This window comes from Salmo salar, chromosome ssa17 (assembly GCF_905237065.1).
Source record: "Salmo salar chromosome ssa17, Ssal_v3.1, whole genome shotgun sequence".
Lineage (NCBI taxonomy): Eukaryota > Metazoa > Chordata > Actinopteri > Salmoniformes > Salmonidae > Salmo > Salmo salar.
Genome location: NC_059458.1, coordinates 26117910 through 26135440, shown reverse-complemented (window position 1 = coordinate 26135440; position 17531 = coordinate 26117910). Strand labels below are relative to the sequence as shown.

Genomic DNA, 17531 nt, shown 5'->3' with positions numbered 1-17531 from the left:
TGTGTGCATGTGTATGTGTATGTGTGTGTGTGTGTGTGTGTGTGTGTGTGTGTGTGTGTGTGTGTGTGTGTGTGTGTGTGTGTGTGTGTGTGTGTGTGTGTGTGTGTGTGTGTGTGTGTGTGTGTGTGTGTATGTGTTTTTGTGATTGTCATTCTATCTAGGGGTCTGCAGTCTGTGTTATCTCCAGCTGACAATGTGTCTGGCTCTAAATATATAATATATATATATATAGAGAGAGAATGCAGGCTAGTCACTGGGTCAGGCTCTCACACCTACCTAAGGACACACAGAGACACACACAGAGCCACACACTGAGACACACAGAGACACACATAGAAACACACACACATAGACACACACACAGAGACACACACACAGAGACACACACACAGAGACACATACCGAGACACACACTGAGACACATACACAGACGCACACAGAGACACATTCACAGAGACACACACACACACACACACACACAGAAACACACAGAGACACACACACAGAGACACACACAGAGACACACACACAGAGACACAAACACAGAAACAAACACAGAGACACACACCGAGACACACACCGAGACACACACTGAGACACACACTGAGACACATATAGACACACATATAGACACACACATAGACACACACATAGACACACACACACTGAGACACTCACAAAGACACACACACACACACACACACACACTGAGACACACACTGACACATATATAGACACACATATAGACACATATAGACACACACATAGACACACACATAGACACACACATAGACACACACATAGACACACACACACTGAGACACTCACAAAGACACGCACACACACACACACACACACACACACACACACACACACACACACACACACACACACACACACACACACACACACACACACACACACACACACACACACACACACAGAGAGATACACACAGAAACACACACACAGAGACACTAACACACACCAAGACACACACATACAGTACCAGTCAAAAGTTTGGACACAACTACTCATTCAAGGGTTTTTCTTTATTTTTACTATTTTCTACATTGTAGAATAATAGACATCAAAACTATGAAATAACACATATGGAATTATGTAGTAACCAAAAAAGTGTTAAACAAATCCAAATATATTTGAGATTCTACAAAGTAGCCACCCTTTGCCTTGATGACAGCTTTGCACACTCTTGGCATTCTCTCAACCAGCTTCATGAGTTAGTCACCTGGAATGTATTTCATTTAACAGGTGTGCCTTGTTAAAAAAGTTAATTTGTGGAATTTCTTTCCTTCTTAAAGCATTTGAGCCGTTCAGTTCTGTTGGGACAAGGTAGGGGTGGTATACACACACACACACACACACACACACACACACACACACACACACACACACACACACACACACACACACACACACACACACACACACACAAATACAGAGAGACACACAGACACACATACAGTTTTCTGTCGACAGGTTGGCATTTCACTGACATTTTCATTGGATAATGACGTGGAATCGCATCTGCCCTTTAAATATTTGAATCCCAGCTGTGATAGATGATGGTTATTTTAGCTTTCAGTGCACTCACTGAAGTGCAACACTCGCTGCTAGGGAATTCCTGCCAGAGTCGATCAGAGGTAGTGGTGTGTCCGTGTGTGAGAGTGTTCAGGAGAATGGACGAGGCTGAAGTAGAGACAGGTCAGCAGTAGGCTTTATTCACTGCATGGGAAAGATCTTGCAGGGGACATAGCTTCCAAAACAAACAACATAACTCACCCACCCCACCGTATCCAATGTACAGAACAGAAACAATTTGACCTGACTGTTTCTACGTGTCCTATATGGCCTTTACAAATACCGCTGTTGTCTGTGTTATCGCGTGTGTGTGTGTGTGTCTGTCTCTTTAGAAAAATATATAATTTCAGTCTACCAGTGTGAGCACTTATAAGGACAGGAGAGTTCCACACAGTCAAGTCAAGGCACAAACTTGAAGCGGCACAGCAGAGTACAACAGTGAACAGAACAATATGACAACACAGAGAAAAGCTCTGCACAGGACTACTGATGGCAGAGAAACCACCTGACTTCATAGAGAGGGGGGGAGAAAAAACCGAGAGAGAGAGACATTAAAAACTAAAAACATCAGTCATTTAAACCTTAAAAATGTACCAACACGTCAAACAGACTGACCAAGGTCCATCCACAGGGCCAGTGTAACAGACTGACCAAGGTCCATCCATAGGGCCAGTGTAACAGACTAACCAAGGTCCATCCATAGGGCCAGTGTAACAGACTAACCAAGGTCCATCCACAGGGCCAGTGTAACAGACTAACCAAGGTCCATCCACAGGGCCAGTGTAACAGACTAACCAAGGTCCATCCATAGGGCCAGTGTAACAGACTAACCAAGGTCCATCCATAGGGCCAGTGTAACAGACTAACCAAGGTCCATCCATAGGGCCAGTGTAACAGACTAACCAAGGTCCATCCATAGGGCCAGTGTAACAGACTAACCAAGGTCCATCCACAGGGCCAGTGTAACAGACTAACCAAGGTCCATCCACAGGGCCAGTGTAACAGACTAACCAAGGTCCATCCATAGGGCCAGTGTAACAGACTAACCAAGGTCCATCCATAGGGCCAGTGTAACAGACTGACCAAGGTCCATCCATAGGGCCAGTGTAACAGACTAACCAAGGTCCATCCATAGGGCCAGTGTAACAGACTGACCAAGGTCCATCCACAGGGCCAGTGTAATAGACTAACCAAGGTCCATCCATAGGGCCAGTGTAACAGACTAACCAAGGTCCATCCATAGGGCCAGTGTAACAGACTAACCAAGGTCCATCCATAGGGCCAGTGTAACAGACTAACCAAGGTCCATCCATAGGGCCAGTGTAACAGACTAACCAAGGTCCATCCATAGGGCCAGTGTAACAGACTAACCAAGGTCCATCCATAGGGCCAGTGTAACAGACTAACCAAGGTCCATCCATAGGGCCAGTGTAACAGACTAACCAAGGTCCATCCATAGGGCCAGTGTAATAGGAACACAGTGTTTTAGTACAAAGTATTTAAGCTACTCGTTGCATCATATCTTACTGTGTGTGTTATCATTGTTATCCAGTGTGACGGCTGGTAACCAAGAAAATTCCCAACTTTTTTGTTAAATGGCTAATGAACTGCTTCCGATGTCATTAAACTGTACCCCGACATTTCAAATGCCCTGAGACTTTAGGTTTATTTCACAGGCGATGCATATTATTTGTTTCTCCATGTTTCTTTCAAAAAACAATGCATATATTTAGTGTAAAAATCCTCTGTAGATATTAGACTGCCATCTACACACCTTCAAGGTCATCTTGCTAGCAACTGGGAGCGTCTTACTTTTGTCATTAAAAAAGCCTCCATTTTCTAAATATCATACATGCCCTCCTATTCACCAGGACAGCTTGTCAAAGAAGATTTTATGAAGAAATCACTGTGAAAAACACATCTACTCAAGTATGTGGGTGTGGTGAAAATGTCTTGTTCCTATACACATCATTAGACGCTTTAACCATTGTTTGTCCTTGTTGTAATATCGGTCACCTTCAGAAGTAAAAATCTTTTCTAAGTAAAAATCAATAAAATGATCACAGTGCTCTTTTCTTTAGCCTCCTCTCTTTTCTCCCCTGAGAGAGCTGCATGTGTTATGTTCTTGTAAAATAAGTGCTTTCAAATCCAGCATGTAGTTAATAGTCAGAGCACATGTAGCACTGCATAGTGAAGGCTGTTTTTCAGACTGACAATTATAGATCTTACGAAAAATGACCATCACTTGTTTTGAATACAGTGCAATCTGTAGTTTCATTTCTGACCAAAAATTCAAGAAAAGGAAAACAAGTTTTGAGTGTACGCGTGTTTGTGCAGTCTCACGGGACTGAAAGTAGATTGCAACTTTACTGGGTTGACTTCCTACTGTGCTACTACTGTGCTATGCTTGGTTGACTTCCTGAGTATGAAGCATACAGTTAAATCTGTGATTTAGTTCATGGACTGAACCCAGACAGTTCACTTTATAAGTGTACTTTACTGTTATCATTATTATTATTAGAACATTGCCTCATTATATTTCTCGTCAATAGTGCATTTGATATATTAAAGTATTTCCTCTGTAATTCATTCATTCTAATAATTACAATCATTTCTCTCTAAAAATGCATTTATATTTGAAGAAGTGTACTGCTCTCTTGGTCTGGCTGTTCAGATCTTTGGTGTGCTCCACTGTTCTCTAAATGCATGCTAACTTCTGCCAGGGCCTCAGAACGGCTATGATTGGTATCAGTGAGGTACAACTGGTATTCTTGCATTCGTCAAACTTTTCACCTAAATCCAGTTAAATCAGTTCACAGAGCCCTAAAACATGATTGTTAAAAAATGGAAGGGTCTTTCACAGAGTGATTGGTCATTAATTCTACATCCAACAACAAGAGAGTTCACAGGCATTATTTTCTAACAAGACTGGACCGAAGAACAGGTGAGTATATTAACCTTTCAGTGACTCAGTCCACACAACAACAGTTGTAGTTCTACGGAGAATCTATTGTTATTGTTCAAGACACTTTGCAAGTTTATGTTTCTTTCATCTTGTCAGATTTTCTGCGTCAAAAGGAATCCATCTTGTATCCCGACCTCGGCTCTGCTCTGAAAGAAAACCTGCTGCATCTCTGATTCCCCGCAGAGAGAATGTAGTCAGAACGTTGTCCCTGCCATATCAGCGGTTAACAGAGGTGGCAGCAGTGTCTGTCCAGCAGTGTCACTGTCATTTGGCAGGCAAGGGGGGGGGGTAGACAAAGAGGACTCATGTCCCAGGCCGGTGCACTCACAAAAACATATTATGTTCGTATATTAAGTAGGTATATTCAAAGGTCCATCCATGAGTTAACATCCTCATTTTAGCCTGGAGTAATTCCTGTTGCTGTGTGTGTGTGTGTGTGTGTGTGTGTGTGTGTGTGTGTGTGTGTGTGTGTGTGTGTGTGTGTGTGTGTGTGTGTGTGTGTGTGTGTGTGTGTGTGTGTGTGTGTGTGTGTGTGTGTGTGGGGTAACTGGTCACACCCGGTTGCCCTGTGTGCCAGTGGTTCCAGGCAATAAAGGCACAGCCACTTCACTATGCTCCACACTCTCTGTCTCCACCTCTGTCTCTACCACTGTCTCTCCCGGAGCACTGCCGTTGGCTACTGCCTCCATCTTCTTAGCCAGGTAGTCATCTAACTGGCTGCTCTTCTCCAGCCCTCCTTCCTCTAGCTCCTCCTCCAGCTGTACGTAGGGGCTGTGTTTCAGGTGGTTGGGCAGGCAGGGCACCAGATGCACTTGTCCGTTGTCACCCAGCACGTTCACGCACGTGTAGAAGTCCTGGGTGGATGATGGGGGCGGGGCCTGCTGGTCTGGAGGCGGGACGGGGGTGGGATCCACCATCATGCTGTAGTCAGTGCCCGGGAAGACCAGAAGCTCCGGCTGGTCGGGGTTTTCTGTTGGCCATTCCCACGCGGTCGGGAAGGCTTCCACTGAAGCCTGGCAGTAAGGGGCGGGGACTGGGGTATAAGAGGCGGGGACTGGGGTATAAGGGGCGTGGCTGGAGGTGGTCTGGACCAGTAGTTGGCTGTGGATGGCCATATCATAATCCTCCTTCCGGACTGCTAGGCTCCCCAGGGGAGCCTGGAGAGACTGGTTGTTGTCCATGCTGACAGGGTCCCAGACCTCCTCCTCACTGTAGCTTGGGGGCTTATAGCCATGGAAGGAGATGAAATGACGGTTGATCTCATCGAAGCCCCCCTTCTGAGAGAGAAGGAGGGAGGAGAAAAAGAGAAAGGAAGGTGAGGGGATAGAGAAGATGGGAAGAGGAATGTTTAGAGAAGATAGGAAGGGAGGGGACAGAGAAGACAGGAAGGGGAGGGGTTAGAGAAGATAGGAAGGGAAGGGGATAGAGAAGATAGGAAGGGGAGGGATTAGAGAAGATAGGAAGGGGAAGGGTTAGAGAAGATAGGAAGGGGAGGGGTTAGAGAAGATAGGAAGGGGAGGGGACAGAGAAGATAGGAAGGGGAGGGATTAGAGAAGATAGGAGGGGGGAGAGAAGATAGGAAGGGGAGGGAACAGAGAATACAGGAAGGGGAGGGGTTAGAGAAGATAGGAAGGGGAGGGGATAGAGAACATAGGAAGGGGAGGGGATAGTGAAGATAGGAAGGGGAGGGGACAGAGAAGATAGGAAGGGGAGGGGATAGAGAACAGGAAGGGGAGGGGATAGTGAAGATAGGAAGGGGATGGGATAGAGAAGATAGGAAGGGGAGGGGACAGAGAAGATAGGAAGGGGAGGGAATAGAGAAGATAGGAAGGGGAGGGGATAGTGAAGTTAGGAAGGGGAGGGGATAGAGAACATAGGAAGGAGAGGGGACAGTGAAGATAGGAAGGGGAGGGGACAGAGAAGATAGGAAGGGGAGGGGACAGAGAAGATAGGAAGGGGAGGGGACAGAGAAGATAGGAAGGGGAGGGGATAGTGAAGATAGGAAGGGGAGGGGACAGAGAAGATAGGAAGGGGAGGGGACAGAGAAGATAGGAAGGGGAGGGGATAGAGAACATAGGAAGGGTAGGGAATAGTGAAGTTAGGAAGGGGAGGGGATAGAGAACATAGGAAGGAGAGGGGACAGTGAAGATAGGAAGGGGAGGGGTTAGAGAAGATAGGGGATAGGAAGTGGAGGGGTTAGAGAAGATAGGGAATAGAGAAGGAGTGGATAGAGAAGATAGGAAGGGGAGGTGATAAAGAAGATAGGAAGGGGAGGGGTTAGAGAAGACAGGAAGGGGATTGATGGATAGAAAAAAATAGAAAACAAATGACTCAGTGAAGCTTGAGTGAACAATGAGTTATAAGTCACCAGGCTGGTGTGTGTGTGTGTGTGTGTGTGTGTGTGTGTGTGTGTGTGTGTGTGTGTGTGTGTGTGTGTGTGTGTGTGTGTGTGTGTGAGAGAGAGTGCGTGTGTGTGTGTGTGTGTGTGTGTGTGTGTGTGTGTGTGTGTGAGAGAGTGCGTGTGTGTGTGTGTGTGTGTGTGTGTGTGTGAGAGAGTGCGTGTGTGTGTGTGTGTGTGTGTGTGTGTGTGTGTGTGTGTGTGTGTGTGTGTGTGTGTGTGTGTATGTGTGTGTGTATTTACCTTCAGAAGCAGGGAATTGATGCCTCTGATGCGTGGTTTGGGAATTGGAGGCAGAAGGAATGCTTTTATCCTACACCGAAAGACAGGGATCAGAGAGAACCATCAATACACTTTCTACATTTATATTTCATGATATTACAGCCTATATAGCATGTGTGTTTAATATAGAAGGGTTTATATATCAATACAAGATCACTCCTGCACACATTTATCTCTAAACCTGTCCTTCATGTGATGAATAAAAAGTATTTGAAAGAAATCAAACATGTATTTGATGTTTACAAAGTTGTTTACATAGTTGTTTACGTGTGTGTGCTTCCCTACCTCTTGCCCTGTAGGATAATTCCAAAGCCGATGATTAGCAACAACATGACCCCAACACCGGTCACCAAAAGCAGAGCCAACAGATTATCTGTAAGGGACAAAGACAGCACAGATCATTCCATATCATTCCATTCCATATGGGTCATATATAACAGTGCTTGAGATTAGGAGTTGACTGTGGGTAGGTGCAGACAGTAACTGAATCATCAGACAGTTAAGAGTCCCTACCAGGGGTAGATTTGGCTGGGACACAGAGTAGGACAGGGGTGCTCCACTTGCTCCAGAGGCCGTTGTTGCGGGAACGGCATCTCACCCTGACAATGTACTCTCCTACCGGCAGATCCAGCAGCTCCAGCCAAGGCTCTCTCAGCAAGCCCTTCACCTGCAGACACACAGGGGGCGATAGTGAGCTGTCAGTAGCAGTTACCGTACACATACATTATTTAGCAGATGCTCTTATCCAGAGCAATTTACAGTAATGAGTGCATACATTTTCATACTGGTCCCCCATGGGAATCAAACCCACAACCCTGGCGTTGCAAGCACCATGCTCTACCAACTGAGCTACACAGGATAGAGGTGACAGAAGGTGATAGAGTAGTATGATACTGGTTAAAGTGACAGTTTAAAAAATCCGATACTGTTGAAATAATATGGTACTGTTTAAAAAAGATCCTTCGCCGTTCAGCCAGACTAAACCATGGAGCCATAGAGAGCTGCTGCGTTTCTGTTAGTTTCTGTTCTTTCTCATCTGACAAAGAGGCAGGATCATCGGTCGTAACGTGGGTAACAGACAAACTCCCAGTTTAACTGTGAAATAAGCACATCTTCCTCTTAAAGAATCAATCATGGACATGACATGCTTCCCACGTCACACGCTTAACACCCTCAAATGGTGTTGATAAACACTGCACCTACAACCCTTCCTCTCTCTCCATCTCTCTCCATCTCTCTCTCTGTCTCTCTTTCCCCCTCTACCTCTCTCTCTCTATTTCCCCCTCTCCCTCTCCTCTCTCTCTCTCTCTCTCTCTCTCTCTCTCTCTCTCTCTCTGTACCTTCCAGTTGTTGGGCTCGGCGATGCGTCGGTACTGCAGCTCGAAGACCAGGGTGATCCAACCGTACTGGATGTGGGAGGGATTGGGGTAAACCCAGGACACCATGGCGGTGCGGCCAGCTTCCTCCTCCGTCTCGTTCAACAGGGTGTAGGTCAAGTTAACCGGAGCCTCTGTCTCCACTGCAGACAGACAGACAGACAAGAAAACTGCAAGGCGTGGGCTTGTTATGGTTGTATGCTTCACAGGGAGTGAAGAAGAGCTAGAACGTAAATAGAGAAACAATGGGATGGGAGGATGGTGAAAGGAAAAGGCCTAGGCTGGCAGTCAGGGGGAGAATACACAATGAACAGCAAACAGGATGTGGAGGGACAACAGGGACAACAAGCAACATGCTGAGGTAATGGTACGTGAATGGGGTTATCTTTTATAATGAAAATGGAGAAAGGCCAGTTGGAAGGGGTTTCAGAGTAAGAAGGGGAAGCTGAATAGGTTCTGAATGACACATCTCTATTGTTACCGTGAGAAAAAGCCGAGAGCCTGGAGAGTAACCCTTCTATTTTCCTTCACATGCGTTACTATTCTCTGTGCATACGGAAGCACAATGTAGACATGAGTGGTGACTGTTTGCAATGCGCATACAGTATTGAACATTCCCATGCACGTGTACACAAACACACACACACACACACACAAATCAGGGTGCTCTTTCCATCGGCTTTGAGAGTGCACTCACTGATGGAGAAGTAAGGGATGGGATCAGATGTGCCCTGCTGGGAGGGGACTAACTCCCATTGGACTGGGTTGAAATGAGGAAGAGCTGACGTCACACAAACAGGGAGAGGAGGCGTGGCAGACGCCAGACACACAGGAAGAGACATCACAAATATCAGACACAACAGTGGGTTAAGACAACAGTCATAGGTTGAGCTGAAATAGCACCCTATTCCATATACTATAGTGTACTGAAATAGCACCCTATTCCATATACTATAGTGTACTGAAATAGCACCCTATTCCCCTTAGGTTCTGGTCAAAAGTAGCACACTATCTAGGGCAACTAGATAGGAAACTAGATTCAGCTGCGGGACGACATGTTGGAGTGAATGGTTGGGGGGCTGGAAAATAATGATAATAATTTGTACACTGCAAATTGACCACAACTAAGCCCCAAAAGAGATGGTATTTGAAAAGAACAGTAATTTCATACCTTGATTACATTGAGACAACATCACATATTTCTCTTTTTTTATTTGTGTGAATACTTGGGAACAGATTTCCTAAATTAAACTCAATTTTAGCTGAATTGCTGCTGGTTTTACAGTTTTCTTTTACAAAAAGTGTTTTTTTGGGGGGGCAAGAGAAATCACTAGCCAGATGGTTTTTGATCTCGGGAGCAGGATTTCCACTTGGGGCCCCCATTCCAGCCTGTGCCCCCCCACACATGTGCCATGTCTATTTCTATGGGCACAAGCACTGTTCATGACACAAACTGTTCACACCCTTCTTGTTGGTGGAGAGAATTTTGCAGGTTTCTGTAATTCTACACATTTTGTCATGTGGTGCAAAGAAGATTTAGCAGTTTTAAAGCTAATTTTATTGCAATTCTATACATTTTGCCATGTCTAATGTATATTCATGTTATATTTGAGTGACTAAAAACGTACAACAATATCTATGGGCTAAAAAACATATATAAATAAACTTTAGCTGACATGGGCTAGTTGAGCTGGACATTTCTGACAAGTTATAAATAGCTCTCTAAGTTATGTAATGACTATCATGATAAGAGGAACTGATGATGTACTACCCAATTTTGACCCAGTTTGGGAACCACTGGTTTATATCACCCTGTACCTATATCATCCACATCCAGGCAGTGGTCTATATCACCCTGTACCTATATCATCCACATCCAGACAGTGGTCTATATCACCCTGTACCTATATCAGCCACATCCAGACAGTGGTCTATATCACCCTGTACCTATATCATCCACATCCAGACAGTGGTCTATATCACCCTGTACCTATATCATCCACATCCAGACAGTGGTCTATATCACCCTGTCCCTATATCATCCACATCCAGACAGTGGTCTATATCACCCTGTACCTATATCATCCACATCCAGACAAGTGGTCTATATCACCCTGTACCTATATCAGCCACATCCAGACAGTGGTCTATATCACCCTGTACCTATATCATCCACATCCAGACAGTGCTCTATATCACCCTGTACCTATATCAGCCACATCCAGACAGTGATTTATATCTCCCTGTACCTATATCAGCCACATCCAGACAGTAATTTATATCTCCCTGTACCTATATCATCAGCCACACCCAGACAGTAATTTATATCACCCTGTACCTATATCATCAGCCATACCCAGACAGTGATTTATATCACCCTGTACCTATATCATCAGCCACACCCAGACAGTAATTTATATCACCCTGTACCTATATCATCAGCCACACCCAGAGAGTGATTTATATCACCCTGTACCTATATCAGCCACATCCAGACAGTGGTATATATCACCCTGTACCTATATCATCAGCCACACCCAGACAGTGATTTATATCTCCCTGTACCTATATCATCAGCCACACCCAGACAGTGATTTATATCACCCTGTACCTATATCAGCCACGTCCAGACAGTGATTTATATCACCCTGTACCTATATCAGCCACGCCCAGACAGTGATTTATATCACCCTGTACCTATATCAGCCACGTCCAGACAGTGATTTATATCACCCTGTACCTATATCAGCCACGTCCAGACAGTGGTCCTTGGAGCTGAACACTCCGTGGGAGGTCCTGGCCATCACGTTCAGGCAGTATATGGTCCAGATGGACGTGTGGCCGCTGTCAAAGTGACAACTGTTGGGGCCGCCCGTTACATAGTCTGGACACTCACGCCTCGGCCCCTTTCTGTGACAAACAAGAAAGGAATGATATGGTCAATTAAATTCAACTAATTTATTTTAATGAAGATGGTCTCTTAGGGTACATTGTTACTACACGATGTGATAGAACAAAAATACCTGCATATATTGGGAAAAAAAGCCTTGAAATGAAAAATTAATCTTAGAGTATTTCAAGGCGTTTTTTAATGAATACAGGATTTTATCCTCTACCAATCCTGCAACAAGGAGAGTACAAGGTGTGTACTGTGTATATATACAGTATATCGTACATGGTGTGGAGTACATGTAGTACATATACAGCATATAGTACATGGTGTTTACATATACAGTATATAGTACATGGTGTGTATATATACATTATATAGTACATGGTGGGTACATATACAGTATATAGTACATGGTGTGTATATATACAGCATATAGTACATGCTGTGTGTATATAGAGTGCCTTCGGAAGTATTCAGACCCCTTGTCTTTTTCCACATTTTGTTACGTTACAGCCTTATTCTAAAATTGATTAAATACAAAAAATCCCTCAACAATCTACACACAATACACCATAATCACAAATCGAAAAAAGGTTTGTTGAAATTTTTGCACATTCATAAATAACAAAACAGAAATACCTTATTTACATAAGTATTCAGACCCTTTGCTACGAGACTCGAAATTGAGCTCAGGTGCATCCTGTTTCCATTGATCGTCCTTGAGATGTTTCTACAACTTGATTGGAGTCCACTTGTGGTAAATTCAATTGATTGGACATGATTTGGAAAGGCACACACCTGTCTATATAAGGTCCCACAGTTGCCAGTGCATGTCAGAGTAAAAGCCATGATGTCTAAGGAATTGTCTGTAGAGCTTCGAGACAGGATTGCGTCGAGGCACAGATCTGGGGAAGGGTACCAAAACATTTCTGCAGCAATGAAGGTCCCCAAGAACACAGTGGCCTCCATTGTTCTGAAATCGAAGAAGTATGGAACCACAAAGACTTTTCCTATAGCTGGCCACCCAGCCAAACAGGGCAATCGGGTGAGAAGGGCCTTGGTCTGGGAGGTGACCAAGAATACAATGGTTACTCTGAAAGAGCTCCAGAGTTCCTCTGTGGAGATGGGAGAACCTTCCAGAAGGACAACCATCTCTGCAGCACTCCACCAATCAGGCCTTTATGGTAGAGTGGCCAGACGGAAGTCACTCCACAGTAAAAGGCACATGACAGCCCGCTTGGAGTTTGCCAAAAGGCACCTAAAAGGACTCTCAGACCATGAGAAACAAGATTCTCTGGTCTGATGAAACCAAGATTGAACTCTTTGGCCTGAATGCCATGCGTCACGTCTGGAGGAAACCTGGCACCACTCCTACGGTGAAGCATGGTGGTGGCTGCATCATGCTGCGGGGATGTTTTTCAGCGGCAGCGACTGGGAGACTAGTCAGGATTGAGGGAAAGATGAACAGAGCAAAGTACAGAGAGATCCTTGATGAAAACCTGCTCCAGAGCACTCAGGACCTCAAACTGGGGCAAAGGTTCACCTTCCAACAAGGCAATGACCCTAAGCAGAATGCAGGAGTGGCTTCGGGGACAAGTCTCTGAATGTCCTTTAGAGGCCCAGCCAGGTCCCGGACCTGAACCCGATCTAACATCTCTGGAGAGACCTGAAAATAGCTGTGTTTTCGCTTTGTCATTATGGGGTATTGTGTGTAGATTGAGGAGGACATTTTTTTATTTAATCCATTTTAGAATAAGGCTGTAACTTAATAAAATGTGGATCAAGGGGTCTGAATACGAATGCACCGTACAGTAATAGTACGTACTCTAAGGAGTAGGTGAGGCTGTAGGTGATGTTGTCGTCACTCTCGGAGTTGTTGTCAAGGGGATGCCACCAGCAGGTGAAGACCTCCATGTTGGGCGAGCGGCAGTAGTAGATGTGGGGCCGGGTCGTCACGGCAACAGCACCTGGGGGATAAAACGAGAGGTTAATGACTCTAACCGTCTCTATGGATATCTGCATTCACTGTCGTTTTTTTTCTAACAGACTGATATATTATTCTATACACTTATTTGGTGAATACATGCCGGATCAACCATTTATAAACATGAAGAAATACATGCCAAAATCATTCAGCTATCAAAATAATCCATATTATAATACGTCAGCCTCTTAACATTTAACCGGGTCTCTCAGGTGCCTTGGTTGTCAGGGCAACTCAAATCCAGGTTCATGACATTTGGACTAATGCAAAAAACTGTTAATCCAGGTTTATGACATTTGGGTGAACGCTAAAAACTGTTAATCCGTTAACCATTATAGAAGCTCACAAAGGGTGAGGTGAGTTTGTCTGGATGGCGATGCTGGAACAACCCCATGTGATACAAACTAAGGAAGTTTGAACACTAGTGTTTTGTGAAGTTATTTTCTTCTTATGTCATTGAACTCGAAACAGAGATCTCATATGTTTGAAAAAACAAACAGTTGTAAAGCATAGCACACACACTGAAGGGGGGGTCTAGTTGCACCAAAAACAAGTTGAAGCTAATATACAGGTTGGTCTTATGACTCTTGTTGAGAGAAGCAGCCGGTAGGAAACTGAACTGGACCCCAAATCAAACAGCAGGACCTCGTGAGAAGGATTACATCTCCAACAGTGACACTCGGGCTAACTGGAACAAACAGTTACTGTTTAAATCCCTTTATTTCCCTGAAGAAGCACATTATGTAAGTTACAGTGACGTGGACACTTATGAGATAAACATTTTATAGACAGTACATTTTGCTTTAATGATTAACCCATGACAGGTTTTATGAGGCTAATGAACATGACCGTCTTGAATAAGGCTGTTCAATTGACAGTTAATGTTCTATGTATTTCCCATGTCAGGAAATACAGTGTTTTTGAGGCAGTACGGTAGTGACAGACTGACTGTCACACACGCGCATGCATGCACGCAAATACACACACACACACACACACACACACACACACACACACACACACACACACACACACACACACACACACACACACACACACACACACACACACACACACACACACACACACACACACACACACACACACACACACTCCCTGCTGTGGAGGTGCATCCAGGTAACATCTGTTGAGAGACTTATAATGAGGTGAGGTCACTAGAGAGAACAGGCCTTGACCTACCCATTGTCTAATGACTGACTGAGATTACTGGTCCATTGAGAAGTATTACTACATACTGCACTTCTTAATGGACCAGTAATCTCAGTCAGTCAGCAAATTAAACAAAAGCAAAGAACCTTGCCAATGGATTTTTTCAGAATCCCAAATCCTACTAGGAAAAGCAGGTCCACTCTGGAAACTGGCCTTATACACTACATGTGATAGGCCTGTATAACAGTACAGACACTGTGCTGTACTTTAGATATATATGACATTGGCAGTTTCCTATTCATAGGCACTTGGCAGTGTTTGAGGCACACGTACAGTGCATTCGGAAAGTATTCAGACCCCTTCCCTTTTTCCACATTTTGTTATGTTATAGCCTTACTCTAAAATGAATTAAATAAATAAAAATCCTCAACAATCTACACACAATACCCCACAACTACAAACCAAAAACAGCTTTTTAGATTTTTTTTCTAATTTATTCAAAATAAAAAACAGAAATATCTTATTTACATAAGTATGAATTTGAGGCACATAATGAGTTATTCATGACAACAACTGTCACGTCCTGATCAGTAAAGGGGTATTTTGTTATTGTAGTTTGGTCAGGACGTGGCGGAGGTGTTTGTTTAGAGTGTCTCGAGGTTTGTTAGTCTATGTGCTTATGTAAGAGGGGGTGTTTGTTTAGAGTGTCTCAGGGTTTGTTGGTCTATGTGCTTTTGTAAGAGGGGTGTTTGTTTAGTGTGTTCCGGGGTTTTTGGTCTATGTTCTATGTTAGTGTATTTCTATGTTCAGTCTAGTCAATCTAATCCAATACATTGGATTGACCTTCAATTGGAGGCAGCTGTTCCTCGTTGCCTCTGATTGAAGTAACGGGATTGGTGGGTAGTTGTTTCCTGTTTTGTGTCTGTGCACCTGACAGGACTGTTTAGTGGCGTTCGTTGTTTTGTATACGTGATTTGTTTGTTTTTCCTTCTTTTGATTTAATAAAGAAGATGAGTATACACGTTCCCGCTGCACCTTGGTCAAATCCTTACGACGCCCGTTACAACAAAGAACAAGATGAAAACAGGGTCTATATACCAAGTCAACATACATACTGGTATGTCAACCAGAGGGCCAATATACCAAGTCAACATACATACTGGTATGTCAACCAGAGGGTCAATATACCAAGTCAACATTCATACTGGTATGTCAACCAGAGGGTCAATATACCAAGTCAACATACATACCGGTATGTCAACCAGAGGGTCAATATACCAAGTCAACATTCATACTGGTATGTCAACCAGAGGGTCAATATACCAAGTCAACATACATACTGGTATGTCAACCAGAGGGTCAATATACCAAGTCAACATACATACTGGTATGTCAACCAGAGGGTCAATATACCAAGTCAACATACATACTGGTATGTCAACCAGAGGGTCAATATACCAAGTCAACATACATACTGGTATGTCAACCAGAGGGTCAATATACCAAGTCAACATACATACTGGTATGTCAACCAGAGGGTCAATATACCAAGTCAACATACATACTGGTATGTCAACCAGAGGGTCAATATACCAAGTCAACATACATACTGGTATGTCAACCAGAGGGTCAATATACCAAGTCAACATACATACTGGTATGTCAACCAGAGGGTCAATATACTGGTGGGAGGAGCGCTAGAACGACGGTCTCATTGATGACGTGGATGTCAGGTTGGATTAAATGCGGAAGACACATTTCAGTTGAATCCATTCAGTTGTACAACTGACTAGGTATCCCTCTTTCCCTTTCCTTTCATTGTAATGGCTGCAATGGAATAAATGGAAATTTGACTCTATTACAATGAGCCCATTCTCCTATAACTCCTCCCACCATCCTCCTAGGATGTCAAAATACAGTAGCGCTATATGCCAGTGTTTGTGGGTGGGGTCTCATTGTCTGAGCGAGATTAGCTGTCTTTAGGTGACGTGTGTGTGCACATGTGTGTGCATATGGGTGTGTGTGTACACGTGGGTGTGTGGAACTAACACTGTTACTGAAGTGAATAGCCATTACCCTCTGGTGAATCCCAGCTGCAGATATCAGTAAACAGGAAGTAGAGGAAACTAGATTTAGAAAAAGGACGACAATGCCTCTGAAGATGTTCCTCCTCTCTACGTCTTCTACCATTCATGTGATCTGGATTTTCTCCCTTCCTTCCCTCCTGGGCAATGCAGTAATCACCTTACTGTGGCATGTATTTCCCATTCCAGTCTCAACTATACCCTGTCTGGGTTGGTTCAATACCATGGTTCTCCCTCCAGCACTAACCTACCCTACACACAGTCCTACGTCAACGCAGCTGTCAGTGCCACTAAAGCAGACAGCAACAACCCCCTTCTGTGGTTTGATGGTTCAGCTAGTTCAGTACCGGGGCTGTGAGAGCTTACCTCCACAACTAACTGAGAGCTCCACTACATATTAGACTATGAACAACCAGCTGAGAGCTTACTTCCACTACATATTAGACTATGAACAACCAGCTGAGAGCTTACCTCCACTACATATTAGACTATGAACAACCAGCTGAGAGCTTACCTCCTCTACATATTAGACTATGAACAACCAGCTGAGAGCTTACCTCCACTACATATTAGACTATGAACAACCAGCTGAGAGCTTACCTCCACTACATATTAGACTATGAACAACCAGCTGAGAACTTACCTCCTCTATATATTAGATTATGAACAACCAGCTGAGAGCTTACCTCCGCTACGTATTTGACTATGAACAACCAGCTGAGAGCTCCACTACATATTAGACTTTGAACAACCAGTTGAGAGTTTACCTCTGCTACG

The 17531-nt window shown here is 44.2% G+C and overlaps 1 protein-coding gene across 3 annotated transcripts in view; it reads right to left on the bottom strand.

The window, feature by feature from the left end:
* Positions 1–1716: 1716 nt before the first annotated feature.
* Positions 1717–17531, bottom strand: part of LOC106575727 (prolactin receptor) — a 49597-nt gene continuing 33782 nt past the window's right edge. For 2 of the 3 annotated variants that reach the window (XM_045699215.1, XM_045699217.1), the window contains exons 3-9: positions 13342–13483; positions 11364–11533; positions 8588–8766; positions 7761–7914; positions 7533–7620; positions 7209–7278; positions 1717–5844 (exon numbers count right to left, since the gene is read on the bottom strand). In XM_045699215.1, the coding sequence (XP_045555171.1) occupies positions 5119–5844; positions 7209–7278; positions 7533–7620; positions 7761–7914; positions 8588–8766; positions 11364–11533; positions 13342–13483 (1529 nt within the window). In that variant the 3' untranslated portion in view covers positions 1717–5118. The remainder of the gene's footprint in view (positions 5845–7208; positions 7279–7532; positions 7621–7760; positions 7915–8587; positions 8767–11363; positions 11534–13341; positions 13484–17531) is intronic. The other variant, XM_045699216.1, reaches the window with a different exon arrangement.